We start from the raw sequence: 24,272 nt of genomic DNA, 5'->3' as shown, positions 1-24,272 counted from the left end.
TCGTTAGGCCAATAAATGATGGGTCCACTCCAACTCCACTGATTAATTGGCAGGATTACAGGTTTCCAACAAATTACTTGTGGATTCAAGTCACTGTTCTGTCCAAGAACTAAATCACTTTCACTGAACTGACTGTGACCAATGAAAAAAAACTGCAGGTGTAGCTACACCCTTAGATTAAAAAAGCTTCTAACTTTCTGGCAATGATCCATATAACCAGGCTTGAACCCCCTAACCCTCCTCTCTCCACCACCCAACCCCTTTCACTCATTTCAAACTGCAGACAGAGGCAGGCACTAAGTGAAGGAAACGTGTGTAATACCCAGTCCAATTGGGATGGTTGGTGTTGATCTGGCGTTCAAGGTGACCTCGAGCTATGGTAAGAGTGGGGGAAAACTGTGTAATTCTCTCTTCTGCATGCTTGGGGGGTTAAATTAGCATAACTGAGTTGTACTTACATTTTTGTTGTGAGTGCCCATGCCTGGTACAATACAATATGCCTAGCGCATGCAACTGTTAATAACACAAACAAGTGTCTCTGGAATCCCTCCCTAAAAACAGTTTTCTTAGTGGAGAGAAGAGATTAGTCCCTTCAAAAAATAATATGCTACTGAAGTTTTGAAGTTGCCTCTTTGTATTACATATGCTTCATACTATTTGACCAAGTGAACCCATTTAGCCTAATTATTTCTGTTGTGCCACAATAACACCTTTTGCATTTAAAATATCTTACCTCTTCCATGTCCATCTCATCTGGGTTCTTCAGGTTTTTGACAGTTCCTGAAGTCCTCTTAAGTGGCACCACAACCACATAGAAGTTCCTGGATAACACAACGTCAAAATATTACAAGATTTTGCCAACAACTCATGTGACACTTAACTCACATTGTATGGCAATTTAGATTAAATTATTTGCCTCTGATGTGACAAGTAATTGAAGCAATATTTCAATAACTGCAAGAGGTCTAGTGCAATTCTGCAAGACCTAAAATCCCATTTCAGCATCTTGAGATCTCAATCCATATCACATCAGATGTCAAGCATCTCAAAATTTAAAACTAAATACTCCAACCCTCAAAGATAATTCAAATAGAGCCTGGAGGATCTACCTTTTAGTACACCACACTTACTTGACATCCTTGGCATCGACCTGTGGGAAGGACATGGTGAGCATGTTGTCCGTATCAGCGTAGATGTCCAGCTTAGGTTTCTTGACCAGGATGAGTGGTGCAGTCTTGGCAACCACACGGTGTCTTGGCCCACCGTCCATGCTTTCTTGGCAGGTTACCCTGAACTCATAGGTAGTGTTGTATTTTAACCCACTGACGAGAACCCTCAATTGCCTGGCATCCACATCCATCTTCTGACGGTTGTACTCAATCTAGAGTTCAGTAGATGGTCCAGAGTTTAATTGATAATTGGTAAGAGGAATAGTTGGATGTACAATCAGTTTGGTAGATAAATAGATGGTATTTGAAAAAAAGATGGAAATGTGCACTACATTTCAGCATAGGATTTTAAATTTTTAAAATGTTTTTTTATATTAAAGGTAACTCAGATGATAATTTAAATTCTGTTTTCTGTTTTTCCTGCTCTACATTACACTCACCGTGCATTTGTATGGAGACCTGCTCTCAGAAAACTTCCATGCAATGACCACTGTGGTCTTGGTGGCCCACTTGACAGTGAAATTCTTTGGAACATCTGTTGAGTGGACAAATGCAAGAAAAAAAAAACCAAACAAACAGACAAACAAAAAAAAAAATAACAGTGTATCTTTAGTGAATTGAACATGTATAGAGACCAAGGAAAGAGAAACAAACAAAAAACCTTTGGTTTAAAAAAAAAAATGCTGTTGTTCTCCTGCAACGTTCCTCTGGGTTGGAGAGTGAGTGCAACAGTGAGCTGTCATTGGCTGTGAGAAGGGCAACGCCATTGGTTAAGACACACAGCACGTAAGACTCATGGACGACAAACCCATGGAGCACAAGGGCGTGCCCACTAGCTAGCGATCGTGGGTAGTGCCAACCCATCTCAATACTGTCTTTGAACTCATGACCACTTGAGGTTTAACAACTGACCCATGTGGTCCTAGTGCCAACTGTTCCTATGCCTCTACTGAGTCTGGGTTGGCACTGCCAACGTGCTGCCAGGAGGCATAGAGACAGACTCAAAACATAGCATGCCAACAGTCCTTAGCAGTGCATCTGGGGATGCCATGCCACAAACTGTCCCACTAAGGGACAGGGTAAAGGGAAAGGAGGAATACAGGAAGGAAGGTGGTTAGGAAGGGGGGAATATCTCAAAACAAACCCAAAACAAAAATAAAATAATAAAATAAAGAACGAAAATCTGCCTTCTGTCATCTTAGAATAATCCAAACATAATGTTGGAGTGACTGGGTTTGACTGAGGTCCTACCTTGTTGGAAAAGTGGGGATGTGAGATGGCATTAGCTGCGTGAGTGTGCTTGGCAAAGGGCTGCAAAGATGACTGACAGGATTGTCTGACCAAACAGCACTTACCTTGAAATTCTAAGCTGCTCTCCTCTTTCTCAAAATGACTGACTATAACTTACTGACTTGGGTTTTACCTTGTTTTGGTTAGTGAAGTGAGTATCCCATCGCAAACAAATTTAATAACAATCTTTCTCTTTCTTGAAGAGAAGTAGAGGTGGTTGAAGGAGGGGTTGGGTCAGTTTAGATTTTTTATGTTGCAGATTTTTTTTGCCAATTTCCAACTCCCTGCCAACCGGGTTGGAAAAGAAACAGGCAAGCCCTACCTGTTGGATCATAGGCCACCGTCCGATACTGGATAGGTGGGCTGTAGGGCCCTGGACCTACACTGGTGTGTGCACGTATTTTCACATCGTATGCCGAGTTCGGTTTGAGGCTGTTGAGAACATAGCTGGACTGGCTTGGGGGCAAGCGAAGCTCCTGGGGTGCTCCTCCGGTGCCGGTTTCCTTATAGGCCAAAGTGTACTCCGTGATCACCCCATTTCTCTCTGCCAGCACGGGAGGAGACCAGGACAGCTGCACTGAACAGCATGTCACATTGGAGCCTTCATCAATTTGAGGGTACCCCCCTGGCGTATTCTCGGGCACACTGAGTTCTACTACAGCCTCTTCCCCAAAGCCCCCCCTGCTCTTGGCTGAGACTTTAAAGAGATAGCTAGCACCCCGGTGAATGTTGCCCACAGAGTACTGTCGTTCTTGGGGAGCAAATTCCAGTGTGGCCAAAGGAGAGACATCTTTCCGGCCAAACTGGAGCCGGTAACCCTGCAGGTCCATGCCACTGGTGAATTCTGGAGGGTCCCAGCGAACCACAGCTGATGTCTCTGAGTCCTGAGTTACTGACAGATAGGGCAGACCAGGCACTGTATAGAGAAATAAACAAAAGACATCTCAATTTCTACACCCTCCAGTTATATGAAGATACATGTACATGTTTATCACAAACTGAACAAACACCAGGAACTCTACAGAAGCTGTAATGCTTTTTGCAAGGGAAACACAACCTTTGATATTCATATAAAGTCACTTGCCAATAATCACCAATGCCATCAAAATAAAAATAAGTCATTATTTGTTTAAAAACAATAAATTACAGTCTCTGATTCTCCTTATTTACTAGCCAAAATAAAGCTAAGAATCAAACAGTGGATAGCAGAAGCAAACAAGTTCAGCAATGCCAAAAAACACTGAGTTCAAGAATACTATTTCAGTCCTCTCTAGCTAAATCATAAGGCAGTGAATTTGTTGCTATTGATACAGAATAATATTGAAGCATTAACTGATCATGACAAATACATTTCTAAATGACAAATGTCTGTAATTCTGTAAAGTAAAACACAAGAGCGGACATGAACTTTCAACCAGTGAGAATAAAGAATTTTCAAAGACTATGGTAAACATTTAACAAATTATAGAAAATACAGTTGCAGTAATATTTTATTTTTCAGCCAACCATCATATAACACCCTATCAAATGAAGTCAGGTTGAGTTGCGTGGAGATGTGTATTGTATTGTATTCTAAGAACATTTAAATTCTTTAGTGATCGCTGCACACATTACCACTTCATGATACATATAAGCTTCAACCAAAACCATTTCTGTACGACAAAGCGTCGCTAAAACTTTAGGCAGAGAACAGCGCCTCTCTCAGTTGTTCAGAGTTATCTCTTGTTGTAAAATAGATGATCTACGCTTGGGGTCTAGACACCATTCTTCAGAGTGGCCCAGTTTTGCTGCTCTTATGGATGACACAAGTCTCATCTTATCTCTCCTTTTAAGGCCCCATCAGTGTGATAGAGGCAGCAGCAGTTATGGGAAGCCTTCAGTTCTTGAGTTGCGGTCAAAGCTTTGTGAGAGATGAGTGTGGCTGATTCGCACTTGAGCCCATCTCTCTGTAAATAGATTCTGTCTTGACTCATCTATGTCCCTCCTTTCTCAGAAATACAAGGCAGTGGTGGGACAGATAACTGACAAATATAAGTACAGATGCAGTTGCAGACATACACACTGTTAACTAGATCTCAAATACTTTTGTCATTTTTGTATCATGAGACTGACTGGATGAATGACACAAATCAGGTAAGAAAACAGTGCCAGTTTATTTACCATCATTGATTTAATTCCATGCCTCTACATAAGACTGTGAGACCACTGGTGTGAGGATTGGTTATCTCTGTATATTTCTGATTGAAATAGCTTGCCAACTGGGTCGGCAAACTGGGTCGGCAGCAAATTGGTTGGTCCTGGCTGCAAGAGCTTTCTCAGCATAAATGAAAAACACTGAATAAGTGAAATACAAATGATTAACTCTAGTTTAATGTGTAACATACATTTCATCATTATCTTGAGAAGCCACAATTATTAATACGTTGCCTTCTTCATTATACGTCCAACATTTGTTAACCGTTACACTACATGAATTTATATTACAGCATCTATTTGATCCTTGTTTCTAACTATTTCTGTCTCATGTACATCGGCTTATCTTTGTGCATAATGGACAGTGTGTATACACATATATGGGGGTAGTGTGATGGTATAGGCCCTGGTTTGCAGCCAGCTCCAGCTCCTATATCACCATTCCACCTGCATACAGAGCTATTTGGCTTTCTGCCCAGTATGGACTTAAAGTAATTTGGAGGAGCCAACATTAGTCTGCGGCGAAAGTACTCCCTCTCAGTGGAATAGTATCATTGTGGGTATATGTGTCTGTGTACATTTGCCCACATAGAGTATATATTTCTGCGCCAAGATGCAAGTCTTCATGTGCATGTAGTAAAAACACACACACACACACACACACAAAGCAATCCACTCCACACAGTCCACTCCCTCAGCTTGTATTATTCATTTCCGTTTGCTAATGGTCTTCTTTCTGAGGGCTGTTGCTGGAGGAAGACGGGGGTTGGTGGGTGGATGGTGGCTAGTCAGCTGAGCCTTTGCCGGTAATGGAAAGGCGGGGGCGCCGAGTGTTGGGTGAGACGAATGCTCCTAATACTCCTCGGCTACATACTATAGCTCAGCTTGGTGTCATTTAAAAGCCCACTCTGCCTTCACGCTCACCGCTAATCAAGGAAATAGAATCAGAGATAATGATCCTGTGTGTGTGTGTCTTCCATTCTGAATTTCTGCGCTTTGCTTCTAACCTCAACAGGCTACAAAATGTATCCATTACAACCTTTGTGGCCCTGAAACTATTTTATTATTTGTACATTCAAAACATTAGCCTATTGCACGCTGGGGAGAAGGATCATGGGTACTGAGCCAACAGATTGGTGGTGGGAGGAGGTGGAATTGTTTGTGGTATATACAGTGTGTGTGTGTGTGTGTGGTGCTATAGGGTGATGAAACAGAGAGCGAGGGCATGGTGAGGGGGTGAAAAATGGCCGAATGAGGGATGATGAAGGTGACTGGGGACAAGGAGCAATCTGCTGCAAAGAGGGCCCAATAGGGATATTAGGGTGTATGTGTGTGTTTGTGTGCTCGCGCTCATGAGTGATTCTGGGGTTCTTGGACACTTTGATTGTCCCTTTCCTCAGTGTTCATCTCTCTCCCCCAAAACACTCCCCCATTCTTTCCCCATCTCTCTCTTGCACACTGCCCAATTTCCCTTTTCATTTCCTAACATCCTTCCCCACCCCCTCCATTCCCCTCGTTCTCTACAACCATGTCAGGGTTGACCCTGGTTCAATCCCTCCTTTTGGGCCTACCGGCACATTTCCCATCAGGCTGCAGTATTAACAGCCTGCTGTGGACACTCACTTAGCCTGATTGAGCATGGGGCCATTCAGGTATCCCTCTCATTTCCACCCTCTCTCACACCGAAATATACATACAAACATATCACATATTGCTTGTGTGCAAGAGACATAGTCCACTTGTATGCACTTTAATTATCTGTTGCCCCAGTTGTAAGGTTCCTCTTTTTATTCCTTCACTATAGGAAAATAATCTTCCACTGATTAACCTGTGGCTACAACCTGCCTAAGGAGACTGAACATATCTGAGGACATGTGGGGGGTAAGAGGTCTCTTTTGACCTCAAAGGTCATGACAAATCCACCGCTCTTCCATCTTCCTCTGCTTTTAATTTAGCCTGCTTACTGAAAGAGTGCATGTGTGTGTATGTGGCTGGGGTTCATGGAGGGGAGTAATTGGTAGGGGAGGAAATGTCATGGAGTCAAATCTGCAACAAATTTCACATGGCCCATTTGGAGAGCTATTAAGGAAGCAAGTGAGGAAGTGAGAGAGAGAAAAGAAAGAGACAGGGCCATTACATTGATGATTTCTCACTGGACAAAAATAACAATCAGGAAGTTACTAAACATGCAATAAGGGGATCAGGGCTGATGTTTAACATCAGCTGTCTGCAGTCAGCATTGGAATAAGTATCTGCATCCTTTTAAATGTGCGTACATGCATCCCTAAGCATCCTTTCACGGGATGCAGCAATCGAAATGAAGTGCTGTGAGGTTGGCAGATGGGAGTTTGTAAGCTGTCAGAAAGGGCATGATACCCTGCTAATATCTCCAGTGTCTGTCTAACAGCAGAATGACTGAGTTTATTTCAGCCTATATCCACTCTGACTTTCAATATGATTAATGAATAAGGCAAACCACTTCACATAATTACAAACAACACAAATAAACTTCCAAAATGACAAACAGTAAGTTACCTTTTGCTGGCATTTGGGGCTGCTTGTAAAGTTGTCAATCGCAGCCTTGAATTTACAGTCCATTGGCACTTCCTTGATATTTTGCTTTCTGATAAGCCTTTATTGTATTTTCATAGTGCTTTCCCATAAGATGGCCTACCTACCTTATATGAAAATTTCCACATACATCAGCCATCTTGAGGCATCCCCCTCTGACTTGGCATACCCCAAATCATTTCTCAAAGGTTTCTTGATTATATATCTTGATATATATCTTTATTTTCCTTTAACTGTACACTCAGAGGATCTCAAGGTCATAGTAGGGGTGTAACCCCCTTCATACTGTGGGCCACTTTTAGAGTATTATTACTTTGGGACATTTTGTTTCAAGTTAGCTTATTGGTTAAACCTACTAACTTTTTAAAAGGAAACTGTTATACTTAAACCTGAACAAGAAAACGGATAAAAAAAAGGATGGTTATTGATTGCTGCTCCTTTCAGCCCAGTGAAAAACTCCACAACGTGCAGATGGGATGGCAGAATAACATTTTCAGACACAGACATTTTAATCTTTTGTCAATAAAGGTTTTGCATCCCCTCTAAAACTCAGTCACACATTGGCCATGGTAAACTTTGTTCCTCAAAGCAAAAGTATGGAAAGTATGAATCACGAACAGCCACTTTTCAAACCTTGCTTTCATTCAGTAAACAAAGACAGTCCCAGCCACAGAATAAATGTTGTTTGTCTGTGACTCGCAAATAGGTGCACATTTTAACTTGTTTTTATATCCTACAAAATCCTGAGATAGACTTTTCTGGGGTACTTTCTGAAACACCAAACTACCAGAGGTTTGTTGGAATGTCTGGAAGACGAAAAAAGACTTGGCAAATGATGTGAACTGACTTTCAAACGGCACTAAGTCATCCTCTGTTTGTCTTGAAGTGCTGTGATGTTTCTTTTATGTTTCCTTAAAAGAATAAGACCATGATGTCATAGTTTCTGGAGGCAACTGTTCACAAGTGCATGCTGGTCTGTAAAACAAGGTTTTAGGAGTTGAGGCATATATTATGTGTGTTTGTGTGTGTTTTAGAAGTGCATACATGCAAAAGCACTCATGTGGTAAAATATTTCATTTTTTTATGTCAAGTCTGCCCATTTAGGAGTGAGTTTCACAAGGGCAAACCACTTAAAAGACAGGTTTTGCAGAGGACATTTAAACATAATTTGTCTGGTTAAGAACACAGATGTAAACATGTTTTCTTGGGTACATAGATAAAATTAGGTTATATGGGATTTTCTGTATGTAGCACTAATTATATATATACATTTACGGAATTTAGCTAGAAGAGTACAGTAAATTAAAATGGGAAAGTCCTGACAATGGCTTGTAGAGTGGCACACTGTCTACAATGAGACTGGTCTTTGTAATCGTATGATGCTAATGTATAATTCAATCAGCTCAGAAATGTTCCAAAGCTGCACACTATAGCTGAGGTTGTTATGGAGAGGAAAAAAAATATGTATACAAGCGATGTTGGCATCTTCCCGAGAGGCCTTTTTTTACATGCAAAAACTCCCCTTTGTTCCTCTCTGATACAGACCTCAGGAAATTCCATGGTATTTCAGAAACCCCATAACCAGTGGGAACCGTGCTCCTCACTAGGCCATCCTAACATCCACTTCACCTCCAAAAAAGGCTTCTCCCCACCTCTCAACCCTTTCCCTTCTCTATTTATCTTAGCCCCCTAGCATAAACCATTTCTTTACACTTCAATAATAAAAAGGGGAGGCTTTCCCTCTGAGGGACAGACAGAGTGCGCAAGACTGGCATATCAGTCAGCCGACCCTGACAGGAGGATGGAGAGTGACAGCACTCACCGACACCCACTCACACACTTCCTGACACCTGTAACACACACACCTGTCAGGATCTGGGAAATTTCCCTGTGTCTGTGTGTGTGTTGGGTTGCAAGAATGCGTTGTGTGTGTATCTATTTGGTATGCTCTTATCCACGATAGTGCCACAGTATGGGTCTGCATATACAGTACTGTATAGGATCAGAAGTGGAGACTGCACGTTCTCATGAGTATGTGTGAGTGATAAGGTAAGTGTGTAGGCATGTGTGCAAGTATGTTTGCAGTTGTGTACATATTGGCTCTCTGAAGCCTCCCAAAGCTGAGTGGCACAGATGATCACACAAAAGGACGCTCCTACCTTGGCTTGACACCTTAAAGTCTCTCAAGGAAGGCTTTTACACTCTCAGGCAGCCAGCCTCACAGGTTTAGATCATGTTCATGGTAACTAAGCTGCTAGCTTCCAAACAGGCTCAAGCGGCCCAGTTAAACTGGTGTGCCCACCGGTGGTAACGAGGGAGAAAACTGAGGAAGACAAGGCTTTGTTGTGTGCAGGTATTAGCCTCCAGTATTTTATCCTTAAAGCCCAAACCAGCGACCCAACAGGGGTTTTCAAGCTGTCATAATCTTTTTGAAAAATCTACCAAGTACCTCATACCTTGTCCTTGATCTCTGAAAATCCGTGGATAGTCTTCTGAACATGATTCAAATGATAAATGCTGCCCTGGTAGATGCAAACAAACTCAACTAACTGAACTGTTATAGAGGCCAAACAGACCTCAGAAAGGTTTATTTGGAAAAAAATAATTTTGATAAAATTCAGCACTTGAAAATATCTGTTAATGTAAAAATATGAAGCAAAATCCTAAATGTGATTCATACCAAGATGCCTAATGCCTTTAATTAAGTGTCAGATTTTTTTGCTCTCCCAGTTCCCTGGTCTTAAAGTTATATATTTTTTTAAACGGGTTTTGGTTAGATACCTGAAATAAGGCCTGTGGTTAACACAAGATTTAAAGACTTTCATGCCTTTCTCTGCAAAATAAAATGTGTCAGCGTATACCCTCCTCGTAAATTTGAAGCTTTTAGGTGTCTTAAACAACAATTGGCTAAATGAGACTGCAGAACGACATCACACCAAACCTGGCTTTACCGCCTTGTTGTTGTGGCAGCATAAGTTGTGTAGTTTGTTTATGGCCTAACATTTGCTTCTTCTGGTGATTGCATTCATGCTTAAAAAATGATAAAGTTGGTGTTCATTTGTGTAGATTATCATGCATCACAAAACATGTTAGTATCATAGACTTTTGTTTGCCACAGAACTAATTTTCTGTAGTCATCCCTAATCCAACAGGAAAATCCCATTGGCTTCTTGTAAAGGGCACCAGGGCGATGTTGACTTCTGCTTTGGCCCTTAAAAAAATGACCCCTGCAGCACTCGATTGCATTTGTAGATGTGTGCTTTTCCAAATCTCCAAAGTAGGTTTGGATCAGTTAAACACACCATGTGCATCCTTTCAATGTTGTTAATCAAATATGGAAACGGTGGCCAAGCAGTAACATCTGGATGGGAATGAGAAGGAACCCCTGAGCAAGGTACCCATTAGCCACAGGCGAAAAAAAAAAGAGAGCCACCCCCATTGCTGCATGAACAAAGGCTCTGTAAACAAAGCAACACATTAATGATTTACCCTTGTACTGACCTGCCCCTTTGGTCACCACCAGTTTGGGTTTGCTCCGGGCTCCATCCCCTTTGGTGGTGTATGCTGCCACCGTGATGGAGTAAGTGGTGTCTGGCTTGAGTCCTCCAATGACCATTTCCTATGGGAGACAGGGAAGAGACAAGAACAGGAAAATGTCAAAATGTGTCTTTAATTTTTGATGATTTGACCCCCCCATCATGCAGCTCAAACTGCCTTACACAGAATGTTAATCTACCGGTATGTCAAGTGTCTACTGGTCCTCTTTATTAATTTTCACGAGGCATGCATTAAATGTAATGTTTTTCCCCTGTGTAACAGGAGACCATTCCATTAAGTAAATCCTTCGAGTTGCCGAGGTGGGGAAGGGACATTAGGTATGTAAATGGAAAGTAGCCCCCCTTCATTCCTTTAGCAATATTCCAATCAGCAACCTAACTTTGTGATAAATGCATGCTGAATACATCCTGCCCATTCGCTGGCAGGTTTTACCTCAGCCATTAAGTTTCCTTGAGTCCTCTTCAAAGAGAGGCTTCCGATCAATTCTAATGAATCTTTCAGGGGAGCAGGTTTGAACGAATGCAGAATGAGGTTTTTAACAGGCTGCTTGGCAGAGGGATGGGAGAGGTCAATAAAGGTAAATGAGCTATAAGTACTGTCTTGCACTTGAGATGGTATTCACGTAATGCAGATGGACTGGGGTTTAAAATCTGGGTTCAAAATAAGGGTACAATTTGCCAGGAAAAAAATCTGCAGTTGTGAATGATCATCAGGGATGTGATGAGGATTCTGCAGTTGGTATAGGCACTGTTAGGTAAACTGTTGTCTCAAATTTCAATAAAAAGTGTGTGAACTCTGGGCAGCACAGTAACTCTAAGGCACCACATAGAAAATTAAATAATATGGTTTAAACACGCACACAAAAGAGGAAAAAAAATCACACCACCAGAGCACAAGACGAAACATACTGTATCAACACACAGCATGACACAAGTAGCATTAGCATTCCAGGCACAGTGGGCATTGGATATTGCATCAACCACCATTTTGCAGAAGCTAGCCACCAAAAGAAGTTTGTCCGTTTTTCCTTGTAGAGATAGTGTTGAGATTGGCTAGTCAGACAGCTGAGGTAAAACTTCTGAGCCACTTTGTTATCCAAACTTATTAAATAAAGATTGGAGGGGTTGTGTGAAATGCAAATCCAACCAGGTTGATGCAATACCCACTGTTTATACCCTTTCAGCTACACAAAGCACTCAAGCGAAACTTCGTACTCACATATTCAGCTGTATCGTCCGTTTCCCACTAACCCCCCCGCCAAAGAGGAGAGCGCAGGAGAGAGTAATATTTTTTTTTAAAGAAAGAGAGAAAAAAAAGAAAGGGAAGAAATAGGATTGTGAGAGACGGGGGCATGAGAGGTTTGAGAGCAGGGGGTGGGTATCAGAAATAGGTCACTGGTTTCGTGAGGTCAGGAGAGAGAGAAAATGTTTGAAGCTTATGTTATGAGGAGCAGCTCAAACAAGGCTGAGAGTTGTATAGATCTCCCTGTAGAGCCTGGAGGTGTTTAACCAACCTCAGTGTTAAATCATAGTAGTGACATTTAGTTTTTTAGGGTTGAAAGATGAGGTCATTTTTAAATATACTAACAAAGCTATACAACTTAAAAGATGTGTTTTGCCGGGTATTCCTATATAACTGCTGGGTGCGTGCATTGCTTGGATCTTATAATTTAAGTTATTTAAGCTCATTCTGCTCTTGGAATCATGGTCAGCTAAATGCCAAGAATGTCAACGTGATGTTGGTGGCACTTGGCTTGGATGGACCATTCATTCATGTGGAAAAATAGATTTTGATTCATTCATTCCCAAAATATGTTGAATTGCATACAACTATTCTTTTCTGTGTTGTTTACCCTATTGCTTCAAGGCTATAATTTCCATTTGGATGATTGCTACTCCGCACAAAAGTCTAATTTTGGCAGGATTCCTCAGACAAGTTTTATAAAAAGAAAAAAATGCCATTATACAGGGTTCCATTTCAATTGTAGCTGTCAGCAGGGGCTGATTTTTGGTGAAATGTTTTCATGCCAATTTTACACCGCCTCCCCCCCGGCACAGAATACTATAATCAGCATTTTCTTTGAGTCTTTGCGTTTGATACAAGCACACAATCAGACATTTCATGGCAGATGTTGCCATAAAGCAGGGGTCTAGACATTCCTAATAAAAGCCATGGAGGCAGAAGAGGGAGGACAAGATGAGTGAAGCTTTGATTACAGTTCTTGTTGTGGGCTGAGGGGAAAAGAATATTACAGCAATATGAAATGAAATCCAAAAAGGGAGAGCACCCATATCACTTCCCATACTCCAGCAACATTTGCAAAGCCACAACAGTGAGGATGAAGTGCACAATTTGCAGTCTGTGTAAGGGAAAAAAAAGGTGGGCAAAAGTTTCTTTGAAATGTCCACTGAGGTTTTAATCACTACATCAGTGTGACTGTGTTATTTGGATCTGCGTAACTTGTGAAATCTCTTTGTGCTGAGATTGAAAAACAGATTCAAAGGCAGACCTGGATATACTGATGCATTGTACATGCATGCTATAAGGTGAAATCTACATTTATTTGATTTGATCTGGGGCAACTGTGAGATGGTCATACCTGGGCATCAGCCAGCATAACATCCTTGATGAGGGGCAGGCCCCGTGACTCGCCATTTTCCACACGTACATAGTGAACCTGGTAGCCACGGATCTGACCGTGCTGCTTGCCTGGTGTCAGGGAGCGCCACATCACCTTAAGTGCTGTGGAGTTGAGGACTTCCACCTCCACTCGCCTTGGAGGAGCCCCAGGAACTGTGGGCAAGAAAATCAAAGCTCAAATCAGAATCATTTTATTATGGTCCACCATTTTCAGATATTGTTGGAGACAGTACAGTTCTATGTCTCAGTGAAATTGCTCCACATCCTTTAAACTATTTATAGGAGCAATGCAGGTTGAGAAAGGGACATAAAACTGTGTCATGACACCCCTGACACACACACACACAACATCCACCAAACATACCAACAACTGGCAAGAATGATAGAGACATTAATAAAAACAAACACACTCCAGCGTCAGTCTTCCCACAGTATCAAATACACCAACACACACGCTCATACCACCACAACTTTCTGCTGTCTCCTCCACTTTCTCAATATGTTTCTGCTGTGTCTGTCTGCCATCAGTGGCAAGCTCTCAGTCATAATGACAGGCCTTTATGGAAGGCCTTGCTTCTAGGCCTTTCGGGGTGCCATGGACCGGCCCTTTCCGAGATGGATGTGCCATTAATAGAACGCTTCCACTCAAACTGCTTCCATTTGCTCGTCCACAAACACTTCAAGTCCCCTCCTTCTCCCCTAAATCACAGCCCTATTTCCCCCATCTTCCCCAGGATCGTGCACCAATCTTGTTTATTACCAAAATCTTCTCTACCTTTTAGCCCATGCTCTTATTTCTTTACCTGGCACTCCTCTGTCACATGTTATTATCGTTACGACACCAGAAAATTTGTTATAGCTATTGTCAGTGCGCTGTGGCTTTCACCCCCAGCAGTTCCTGATATTGGTGTCTTTTAAAACAGGTATGTTGACAATTTAAGCTTGTCTCAACTGTTGCGCTCGCTGTACATCAGTGTCAGAGAGATGCTTAAAATGCTTTGGTAATGGATGTGAAATGGATCGTAGCGAATAGAAGCCAATGTCAGCCATCTGTCAATGATTCAGATGTGCTGTGACATGCCCACATCTTTACCTGTCAGTTTATGTATTTTATTGCTGGACTGCTTTTCTCCATTTATTTTCTGCTGTATCGTATTTATTTATTTTTTGCTCTTTGTAGGTTAAGATTATTTCTGCAAGCATCTTGGGCTTCTCTATAACCAGCAGCGCATGGAACCAAAAATCTGTTTATTTGTCTCTGTGTTTTAAACATTTTCTGCATCCTAAATGACATTTTTAAGGAAGTAGATTTCAAATGCATCCTTGGTGGATACACACCCGCTGGTTTAACCTCCAACCTACCGTTGCCACTGTAAATGCACAGAGTGATATGGCCTTGCAGCGTACAGCACTCATAAATGCTTATGACTCTCAGCTGAGCAATGGGATACACTTAAAAGCCTACAGATAGAGGCAGGATATAAGATGTGGCGGCTATTATGATTTACATTTGGTTAGTTATGTTTTAATAGCAACACATTTGATTTCCCAAGTGTGTTATCTCTTCTAAGTGTTTTCTTCTCATATGCTAACACAGCCGTATGTGGTCCTGTTACTTATGCACAAAGATGTTGGTACGCCTCTGAAACCATTTCATCAAGACAACATCTAGTGTATTTGGAAAAGTATTTTGACACAAGAATAAGATCTAGAGTTTACAACAATTTCTAATGGCCTTTAGATGATGACATGTAATGCACATGCAACAATTTCTTCATACAGACGTACACAAAAGAACATCCCCAGCCAAGAGCACACTCACTCTCTACTGACGAACAATACCTTCATTTCTACATTAAAGGACTATTGTGTAGGATTTAGGGGGATACATTGGGAAAAATGGAATATAATATATAAGTATAGCTTCTTAAGTGAATAATCGGAATAATAATAGGAATCGCTGTGTTTTTGTTACCTTAGAAAGAGGCGTTAATAGCTACATGGGGACCGGGTCCTCATTTATGGAGATTGCCATGTTGGATTGCCATGTTTATAGTAGCCCAGAACGAACAAATCAAACACTAGCTCCAGATAGAGCCATTTGCATTTTTGTTTTTTCATGTATGCCACCATGATAAGAAGCCAATCTGCAACGAGCAGCGCTGGAGTTACACTGTTTTGTAACATGCAAGTGTTTATTTAGTGTTTCTAGTGGTTTAAGCCACATGGTCTGCTTGTTTTGGAAAGGAGACTTCTGCGGATAACTGGGCTCACAGTAAAAAAAAAAAATACTGGTTCCAAAAAGTGAGCACACATTAACTTATCAAGAAAAGGGGTGAGCACACAATAGCATGTGGTTGGCGAACTGCCCATCCCCAAACGGTGTTACAGATGCCCAGATTTGTAACGTGAAACTGCTTTATTCAGTTTTTTTTAGCATTAATAATCACCTGTTCCAGATGTTTTGAAGAGGGAAGAGACCTCTGCAGATAATAAATAAAAATCTCCTGAATGATGAACACTGAATAAATTACAGCTGGGAGATGTTTTAGCCTCTTGAAATCTGAAATTCACAGCTGGATGCCATCAAATCCCCCTACATCCTACAAACTTCAAGTTTAAGTTTTGCCTCTATACACTAGTGATTCACGTACCATCTTCGTCTGTGCGGCAGATCAGGGGCTCGCTCTCAGGGCCTGGCCCAATCACAGTGAAGGCGGCCACAGTGATGCGGTACTGGGTCCACTTCTCCAAACGCTGCAGCAGCACCTGCTCTTCAGTGGCAGGGACTGTGGGCTCCTCCATTAGCTCCCCGTCGTCACTGCCGCCTTCTGACGGGCCCACCACCTGGTAGCGCACCCTATACCCCGCCAGGTCACCGTTCTGACTCTTCAGAGGTGGGGGGCGCCAACTTACCAGCAGGCTGGTGGAGCTGGTGCTGCTGCACTTAATGTCTTGAGGGGGGGCTGAGGGCTCTGGTGAGGTGGAAAGGACAGGAAGGGAGGGGGTTCGAGGACGAGGAGGACGGGGGAAGGAGGGAAGGCAGGGGTGAAAAACAAAAAAATAAAAAGATGGGAGAGATAAAGAAAATGATAAAAGGATAAAAAAACAATAAGAGTAATTCAAACAAAAAATTGCAAAACAAAGACGGAGGCAAAATATGTTTGAAATAAAAATAAAATCATCAAGCAAATGTCAACATAAGAGGCATAAATGGACAATGGCACAAGCTTGTGTAATAATGAATCAAGATGGATATAGATAGATATCCTTGCAGGACAAGTGCTGAACAAGCAGAAATATTTGGTTCTCGTATAATTTTTTTTTTTTTTTATATTTTAAGGTATCAAATGCTCCATAATGTTGGCTTTTTGCTTGAGTAGTCATGTATTACTGCTTCAAAAATAGCAGTATGTGCCACAAACATAAATCATCCTATTGCAATGTTATCATGATCTTGGGCCTACTTATAGCAGAAGCCATTTGTTTGTCCTGCAACATATTTTAATACAGGAGGTGAGACACTGTCTTGCTTACGTCATCCTTGTTAAAGCCTGTACACAGTATTTTGAACATTACATGGTGCAGTGCCAGATGGACAGGAATTAACAGGCAAGTCATGAGCACTAAAAAAAGCCCTCATATTCCCCTAAACCATTTTTAAAATATGTTTTGCATTGTTATAGTCTAATTGATAAAAAAAAAATATCTAGCAGGCATTGTCATATCCATCTAACCTTGATTTAGCATGATCAAAAAAATCCATTGAAAAAAGATGCCATTTTTTTACCAGAACTTTTAAGCTAAATTAGCATAAGCTAAAACAAGTCATCCCCCCACAAATATAAGCTGGCAGGAAGGTAATGTATTCTGTCTTTTTTAAATTTGTAACACTATACAAGCTCTCCAACATGGTGGCTGTTATTTGTGTCTGAAGTGTTCTTCCAACACATATTAAAACCTACACATCTGTGAACTTTCTAAATCAAATTCAATGCCTCTCGCTTCTAATCTGTGCCAAGCTCTCTTACACAGCTTGTGCTCGTCCAGAGTGTGCTGTGCAGGGAGTGATAAAACGTTTCACTTTTCATCCAGAGTTTGGTATTATACGGATAAAAGGACACGTATGAAAATATTTCTATCCAACGCGGGTTTCCTCTATCCCCATGATTCTGTGGGAGAATATATTCCCTCCATCTTGGTGTGACAAACCCAGTTCATTATTACATTTTTGTCTGTTATGTAAGGTAAAAACAACACAATAATTGAAAACAAAATGAAATACCATAAAAAAGGCATTCCACACACAGCAACATAAGAAGATAACTCAAACAGACCCATGGAAACGAGCAGCATGTTCTCATTCCAAAACAAAGGCTGGAGAAATAAATGGTGAATGAAGGAGGGTACTGGGAAATGAATTTCTCTGTAACCCAGGTGACTTAAAAGTAAGAACCACAACAACAGTTAAGGTTCAAAATGACAACTCATGAGAAAACATGAAAAAACAAACAAACAAGACACTTGTCTTAAAATGTAAAATAATAACATTTAACTTCTAAAAAAACAACAAACAAACAAAAAGAAATCACAAGCATTGTTTTCATCATACGTACCTGACTCCCACAAATACTACATTTTTAAGACTTTCTTACCACCAGCACCTGACCACAGAGCGTGCTTACTCTATAGTCAGTGAACTGCAACACTTTCCCTCTCAGAGAGCATGCCAGAAATGTTGACAATGATCCCCATTTTTCAAATCAGTAAATAACAGCTTGATTTAGAGTCTTAGTTAGTTTTGGACCCATGTTGAGTTTTTCGGAGAGGGAGAGAGTTCGCTCTGTGCTGTAGCCAGGGCTGTTAAATGCTCATGAATCTTTTGGCCGGAGGGTCCACAAGACTGTGAGAGAGGAAGCCATGGGGGAAAACTCACTCCCAACATATTCTGTTCTACTGTACTTGGCCATGTACACAGAACACCCTCCGTGTTAAAAAATTTGTTAAAAATAAATCCCATTTCATAACCTGCGCCTATATATCTTTGTAAAGAATGCCAACAAGAATAGAGGAGGCAAGACGGAAAGTGTGTACATCTGAATTCATAAAAGTTTCACGATAGTGTCACTTTGGGTAAAACAGATTTAAAAAAAAAAACAGGGGTTCTGACTATCAGAAAGGCCTCTAGTGAAGACTGAATGTTCCAGCACACAACAAATAGGGCAGGACCTCAGCCACAGTTCCCAAACCCTTCTCTGTGTCCAATGGGCTTATTTACTTACGGTCTTACTGGATTTTGAGCCTTTCAGCTTCTTTCCTCCGCTCATATTGTATTTGCAAACTCTCCACGTCAAGAATGATTGCTCAGTTCTCAATCTTTGTGGTGCGAAAAAGGCTGTGAATCTGACAGGGGGAGGCTATCACAGTGCACAGGCATCCTCACGCCTGATAACAGTTTAAGACTGGCTGGAGTGCAGCTTTAATAAAGTGCATATCCCATGAAGGCCAGTGGTAGGATTATGGATAGAAGAACTATACGACCACAAAAGAAGAAACTCAGCTAATGCTTCACTTGAGGTTCTTTTGAAGCTTCCCTGAAAGAGTTTCCTAAATGCTATTTGACAAATAATTAGTCATGTCTGCATTCATATCCTTCTCTTTGACTTTTTACTCTGTTGTGATATGACTAAGAGCTCTGGGTATAAAGTCAGTAATGTCAAGTACTGGTGGCATATCTAATCATTATGACTACCTTCATATTAAAAGTGCTTTTAGTGCACCATCCTCAGTGGTTATAATAATAACACACATTGCTAACAGTTTAGCTACACAGGCCATTACTCAATGTCTGTTGTCAATTCCTAAAGTGACACAGATTGCCAATGCCTTTGCTATCAGAATATAAGCACATGTCTGCATTTGAATTGTATTTTCATTAGAAGCCTCGAATGACAGGATGTTCGTATTTGTAGATCATTATGGAATTAATCCCCCCGAAGCCAAATGGCCGTGCTGTGGCTCACACAAATATTCCAATATATCTAAAAACCTCCTGCAATTACAGTAAGTGTGGGGGGGGGCTAAACTGCTTGTTTGGCTAAATACAGAGGATTTAGAATCTGCCACTTTAATTTGAGAGATAGCACTTGACTGGCTACTGGCAGGTTCTAGGTATAATCTAAATGTGTAACAAAGCCTGACAATCCAGGGGCCTGGCTCATAGCTCATCGCAAAGCATGAAATTAATTCTGACGCTATGAAATGGGATTCTTATCTGCCACTCTGGGGCCTTGCAGTCCCCTAACACCCACACCCAGAGTCCATCTTAGGTCCTGTTAGCATGCCTTGCAACTGGGTAATGGCCAGATGATTACTGGGAGCCCTCCCAGCTCTCGGGTTGTGGACCCACTCTGGCCACGTCTGAGATGGTCTCTCAACCTGGTCTGACTATGGCAGCATACCCCAAGAGGCCTTGCTTCTGAATGAGGGCTACTGTTGCCAGTGACATCTCGTGAATTTATTGCAGCCTGCTGTACTATTGACCAAGAAAAGCCAATTGTGGTGTTCTTTGATTTGAGGAATTATTTTGTGTCACTAACGATGAAGCGCATAAGGACTGAGATCCAGGGGGATTATTAATTTTTGCAGTGGCTATTCACGAGTTTTTGACAGAGTAGTCCCCATGACAATAGCCCCTGGTAATGCTGCTTGGACTGAGCACAAACTTCAACAATCTGCAAACATTTTGTACCACAGATAATGGACAATAAAACAAACAGGGAAATCACGTCTTTCTTTCTTTTTACTTAGTGGATGAGGGTTTCAGTCTGCCTGACAATTCACAGAGTTCAAATCCAGATTTAAATGGTTTTGTAGGGCAGTGAGTAGAACATGGCACTAGCAATGTCAAAAGTCAATAAAACAATATTAAAATTGTATGCAGTGAGTCATTGCTCTGTAATGTGCTAAAATAATCCAAATGGCATAGGGACATTTGCACTGCAATGCATTTCATTTTCTTTTGTGTAGTTTTTGATTCTTCCATATCATATTATTAATATTCAATTCTATCTGAATCTGTGCCGCTAATCTGGCCAAGCAAGTAAACAAAGCTTCCTCATTATAGGGTAGTGTAGGGTATGAAATTATTTTACTGTTCTTTTTTAGTGTGGGGTGCTTCTTAGTGCCTGTGTGTGTGCAGCGTCCATGTGATGGTACAGTACTCGGCAGTTTATGCCTTTAACCTTGACACTATTGTGTTTCTGTGTCCGTGTGTGGCCTACATACTCCTTGTTTAAACAATATGTTTCTTTACCGTCTGGTGTTTCCCCAAGAGGCTGACAGTTTAAACTGTCTCTCTATGCTATGCTGTGAAGGCACTTAATTCACGCTAAAGACGTCACAAGGCTCTTCACTGACTTGTGTGCATAGAGATGCTGCTATTCCTGACCTGTACAAGGAGCAAATCAGCAGACATGCCAGGTAACATTTAGCCATGTCATGCTTACTCTATTCTTCCAACTTTCTTTTGGTTTTTCAGAAAAACACTGACAAAATCCCCTCAATAAACAAAAAACAGGTTAAGTGAAATAATACATGAAGGTCTTTAAAAACGTTTCGGCAGACTGAATCCCTAAACCACACAATCACTTACCTCAAAGGATCCAAAAGATCAAGTTATTTATTGTGTTGTGGGAAATCTTTTTCTTTGTCTGACTTAGTATGTGACTTTTCTGACCTCAGCAGTGAGAAACCAATGGATGTATCTCACACCTGCAAGCAGGGACCCTTGATAAAAGACATTGGCTGAGAAAGACCACAGAAGTATAATGGATAGAAAGGGTAAAGATGGCTGTTAACCTTAAAATGACAACCAGAGAGATTTAATAAATATGTCATGGAAATGAGCACTTGTGTGGGAAACAATATTAATTAAGTTGATTACTACTCCTAACATCCATTCATTTCCAGGACAATGGTATCACATTTCTGTGGTGGACAGGCATTTACAATTATCTACCAACAGTTACCCTTTCTATCCAATGTAATTGCATGGATGAGGTAGTTGAAAGGCAGAGTCCCTTGTCTTGAGCAGAGACTTGTGAAAAGCCATCAGTTAGACGTATTCTCCCACATATTTACTCAACAGGCTATAGTATGTCAGTGCTGTCTGCTCTGCCTGCTGCGCTGTAGTTGCTTGTGGCTGTAGTGGATTTGGGTTCATGCAAGAACCCAACAGAAGGATGATAATAGCAGCAAGCTACTGTTTGGAGTGATGTCAAACCAATATTCTTTTGAATAACCCAGAAAGTAACAGAAATTAATAAATAAATAAAAGATCTAACTCAAAACTTTTTTTCAAAAGACTCAACGTAAAAGGAAGAGGACACAAAGTGAGCAAGGAGATGTCAAGCCATTCCAAGGAGAGCTTTTGTTCCATTGCACGAGGGAACAAGTGGCAGAGAGAGACACAACTGTAATAGGGTGATGTAGGAGGAAGAGAGGAGTGTATCCAATCCAATCAGCTTGCGGTTTACCGGTCAAGAACAAATGCAAAAACAGAGGTAAGGAAGTCACAAACACACATCGACAGGTGAAGATGCGCACAGACACTCGAGAGACGCCAAGACAGAAATGGGGCTGAATGAACATAAAGTATATTCATGCCTGATCAAAGATCAACGGTGCAGTGAGGTTCTCAACAGCACCCCCAGTGGGTAGGAGTGAATGTTGCATGCAACTGGCGCTCTCCTCAGTGACTCTGCACTGTCTGTGTAGCTCTGCTGCCCAGCAGTACCAAAAAGAACTGTGAAGTGGTTGTTCCAAAGCCCCCACAGCCCAGATGTGGGGGGCACATCCAACAAGTTGCACTGGTAGAAACAGAAAATGTGTTAAAGAGGTCTACTCCTACCGCCATGGCTCTCGTATGTCCCAGGAAAGGTGCCAGTTTATTGACAGTAACCATCTATGTCTGTGACTGTCTATATTCTGTATCAGCAGGATCCACAATGACAACCTCAGATCAGCCCCTAATCTCTTAAATCTAGCTACATTTTCAAAGTTCTTTACCATTAATGTAGTAAATATCAATACACAACATTGTTTATCTTTGTGCGCTGTGTACGACATGAATTTCATACCCTGTCATCCCAACAGTCCTTTAGCTACTATTGAATATTTGTTTGGATAATCTGTGCATATTTTCTTTCTCTACAGCTTGCACTTCTGTGAGCTATTATATCACCCCTGTTATTTTTAGCTGGCTGGTTTAAATAATTCAGTTGTGTTCCTGCCATCTGTAAAATAAAATAATCAGTGCAGAACTGATATACTGGAAAAAAATCAGGCAGTGGGCCTGTGGGTACTCTTGGTGACTGCTGATTGTTTTTTTTTTTTTTTTTTTTGATGACTCAACTAAAACCCCCATATTCCCCATCCCCAATCTGAATACAGTTCATATGAGAGCCTTGGCGGTCTTAGAGAAGAGCTGACATTTTTTGTGTCTCTGTCACGCGGAAGAAAGTGCACTTGCTGTTGACAAAGGAAAAGCAAATATGGACAAAAGTGAAAGGGAAATAAAGAAACTGCCACAATTGTCAGTTAACGTAGACTTGATTTGTTTGAAAGTGTTGCTTACACACATGCATATTTGGCAGTGGAGCACCCTTCGAAAATGAGGTAATTCTAAAACCGAAAGGTTGTAAAACACTAAAAAAGTGACGTTAACATTTTGCAGCTTAATTTCAACCTTAACTCTCCACAAAACAAACTGAGTAAATATCACTTAACATGAGGTAGAAAATACCACTGTCGTATGTTAAACTGAGGTTAACAAAATCAAGATCTAATGCGAGAGCCACATGTTTTAGCAAAACATTTGTAATTTATAATATGTAAATCAGCTTTGAACCCTGATTATGTCTGAGGAAAACACAGTCATAGTTCAAAGGTGATGATGCAGTTGTCATCAGAAAAAAAATAAAGTTCACACACTCAAGAAAAAAGAAAAACGCATAACCTCATTAGAATTCAGTTTCATAGATAAAACATCATACAACTGCTTAAGTGAGGAGAATCCCTTCATTAGTCAACCCACAAAGAGAACAGGAGAGAAGAGTGAATAACGGGCTACATACTGGCTTGCAAGGTCCTCTGTGATATGTCATTGGTGAAGGCTCCTATGCCTTTGTTAGAGATGGCTGCCAGGGAGAAGTGGTACTCCGTGTGTGGGCGGAGATTTTCAACAACATATGAAGACGTGGGTCCAAATATTTTCTTCATCTATTGATGGAGAGGAATGTTATTGACAAGTCAGATTTTTAAGTGTTGCACAGGAATTTTATGTTGAATTGTTAAGGGAGGATGGACATCTCTCAGTGCAAAAGTTTATTATATTTATTTTAAAATTCTTACCTGAGTGCCAAAACTTCCTTCCATGTAGCGAAGTTCATAATTTATAATTCCTTCTTTTTCATAGGCAGCTTCCCAGGTCAATTCAATGCTGGTATCAGACACAGCACCAACCTGGAATTTGGCTGGTTGACCTGGAACTAAAGAACATTGTAGCAGGATGTGTTATTAGAAATTGGTTAATAAAGAAATTATTGTACACATGGAGATGGTACCATTTACCATTGGAAAAAAAAAAATCTAACAAACTTGCCAGTTTTTTCCTGTTTAGTAATTTCATAATAAAAGAGCATATTTGCAATCTACATACTAACATAAAGACCTGTCAGAAAACAGTAGAGGTTTAAATGGATTTAATTTGAAAGGTGTAGATTAAAGTACAAAAGTCTGTGCCCCATTGGCAAAGAATGACACAAAGCACTCTACTTATTGGGGGGCCTT

At 41.0% G+C, this 24,272-nt stretch overlaps 1 protein-coding gene across 10 annotated transcripts in view; it reads right to left on the bottom strand.

The window, feature by feature from the left end:
- The window catches only part of ptprsa (protein tyrosine phosphatase receptor type Sa), a 257,348-nt gene that overhangs the window by 45,804 nt on the left and 187,272 nt on the right, over positions 1–24,272 (bottom strand). For 5 of the 10 annotated variants that reach the window (XM_042515641.1, XM_042515647.1, XM_042515678.1 and 2 more), the window contains 9 exons: positions 23,835–23,971; positions 23,558–23,702; positions 16,076–16,396; positions 13,381–13,574; positions 10,725–10,842; positions 2,782–3,375; positions 1,610–1,704; positions 1,131–1,381; positions 734–821 (listed from right to left, as the gene is read on the bottom strand). In XM_042515641.1, coding sequence (XP_042371575.1) covers positions 734–821; positions 1,131–1,381; positions 1,610–1,704; positions 2,782–3,375; positions 10,725–10,842; positions 13,381–13,574; positions 16,076–16,396; positions 23,558–23,702; positions 23,835–23,971 — 1,943 coding nt within the window. Of the gene's footprint in view, positions 1–733; positions 822–1,130; positions 1,382–1,609; positions 1,705–2,781; positions 3,376–10,724; positions 10,843–11,999; positions 12,027–13,380; positions 13,575–16,075; positions 16,397–23,557; positions 23,703–23,834; positions 23,972–24,272 lie in introns of all 10 variants that reach the window. The other 5 variants (XM_042515661.1, XM_042515673.1, XM_042515667.1 and 2 more) reach the window with 2 other exon arrangements.

This window comes from Plectropomus leopardus, chromosome 3, assembly GCF_008729295.1.
Source record: "Plectropomus leopardus isolate mb chromosome 3, YSFRI_Pleo_2.0, whole genome shotgun sequence".
Taxonomy (NCBI): Eukaryota; Metazoa; Chordata; class Actinopteri; order Perciformes; family Serranidae; genus Plectropomus; species Plectropomus leopardus.
This window is presented reverse-complemented; position numbering and strand designations above follow the sequence as displayed.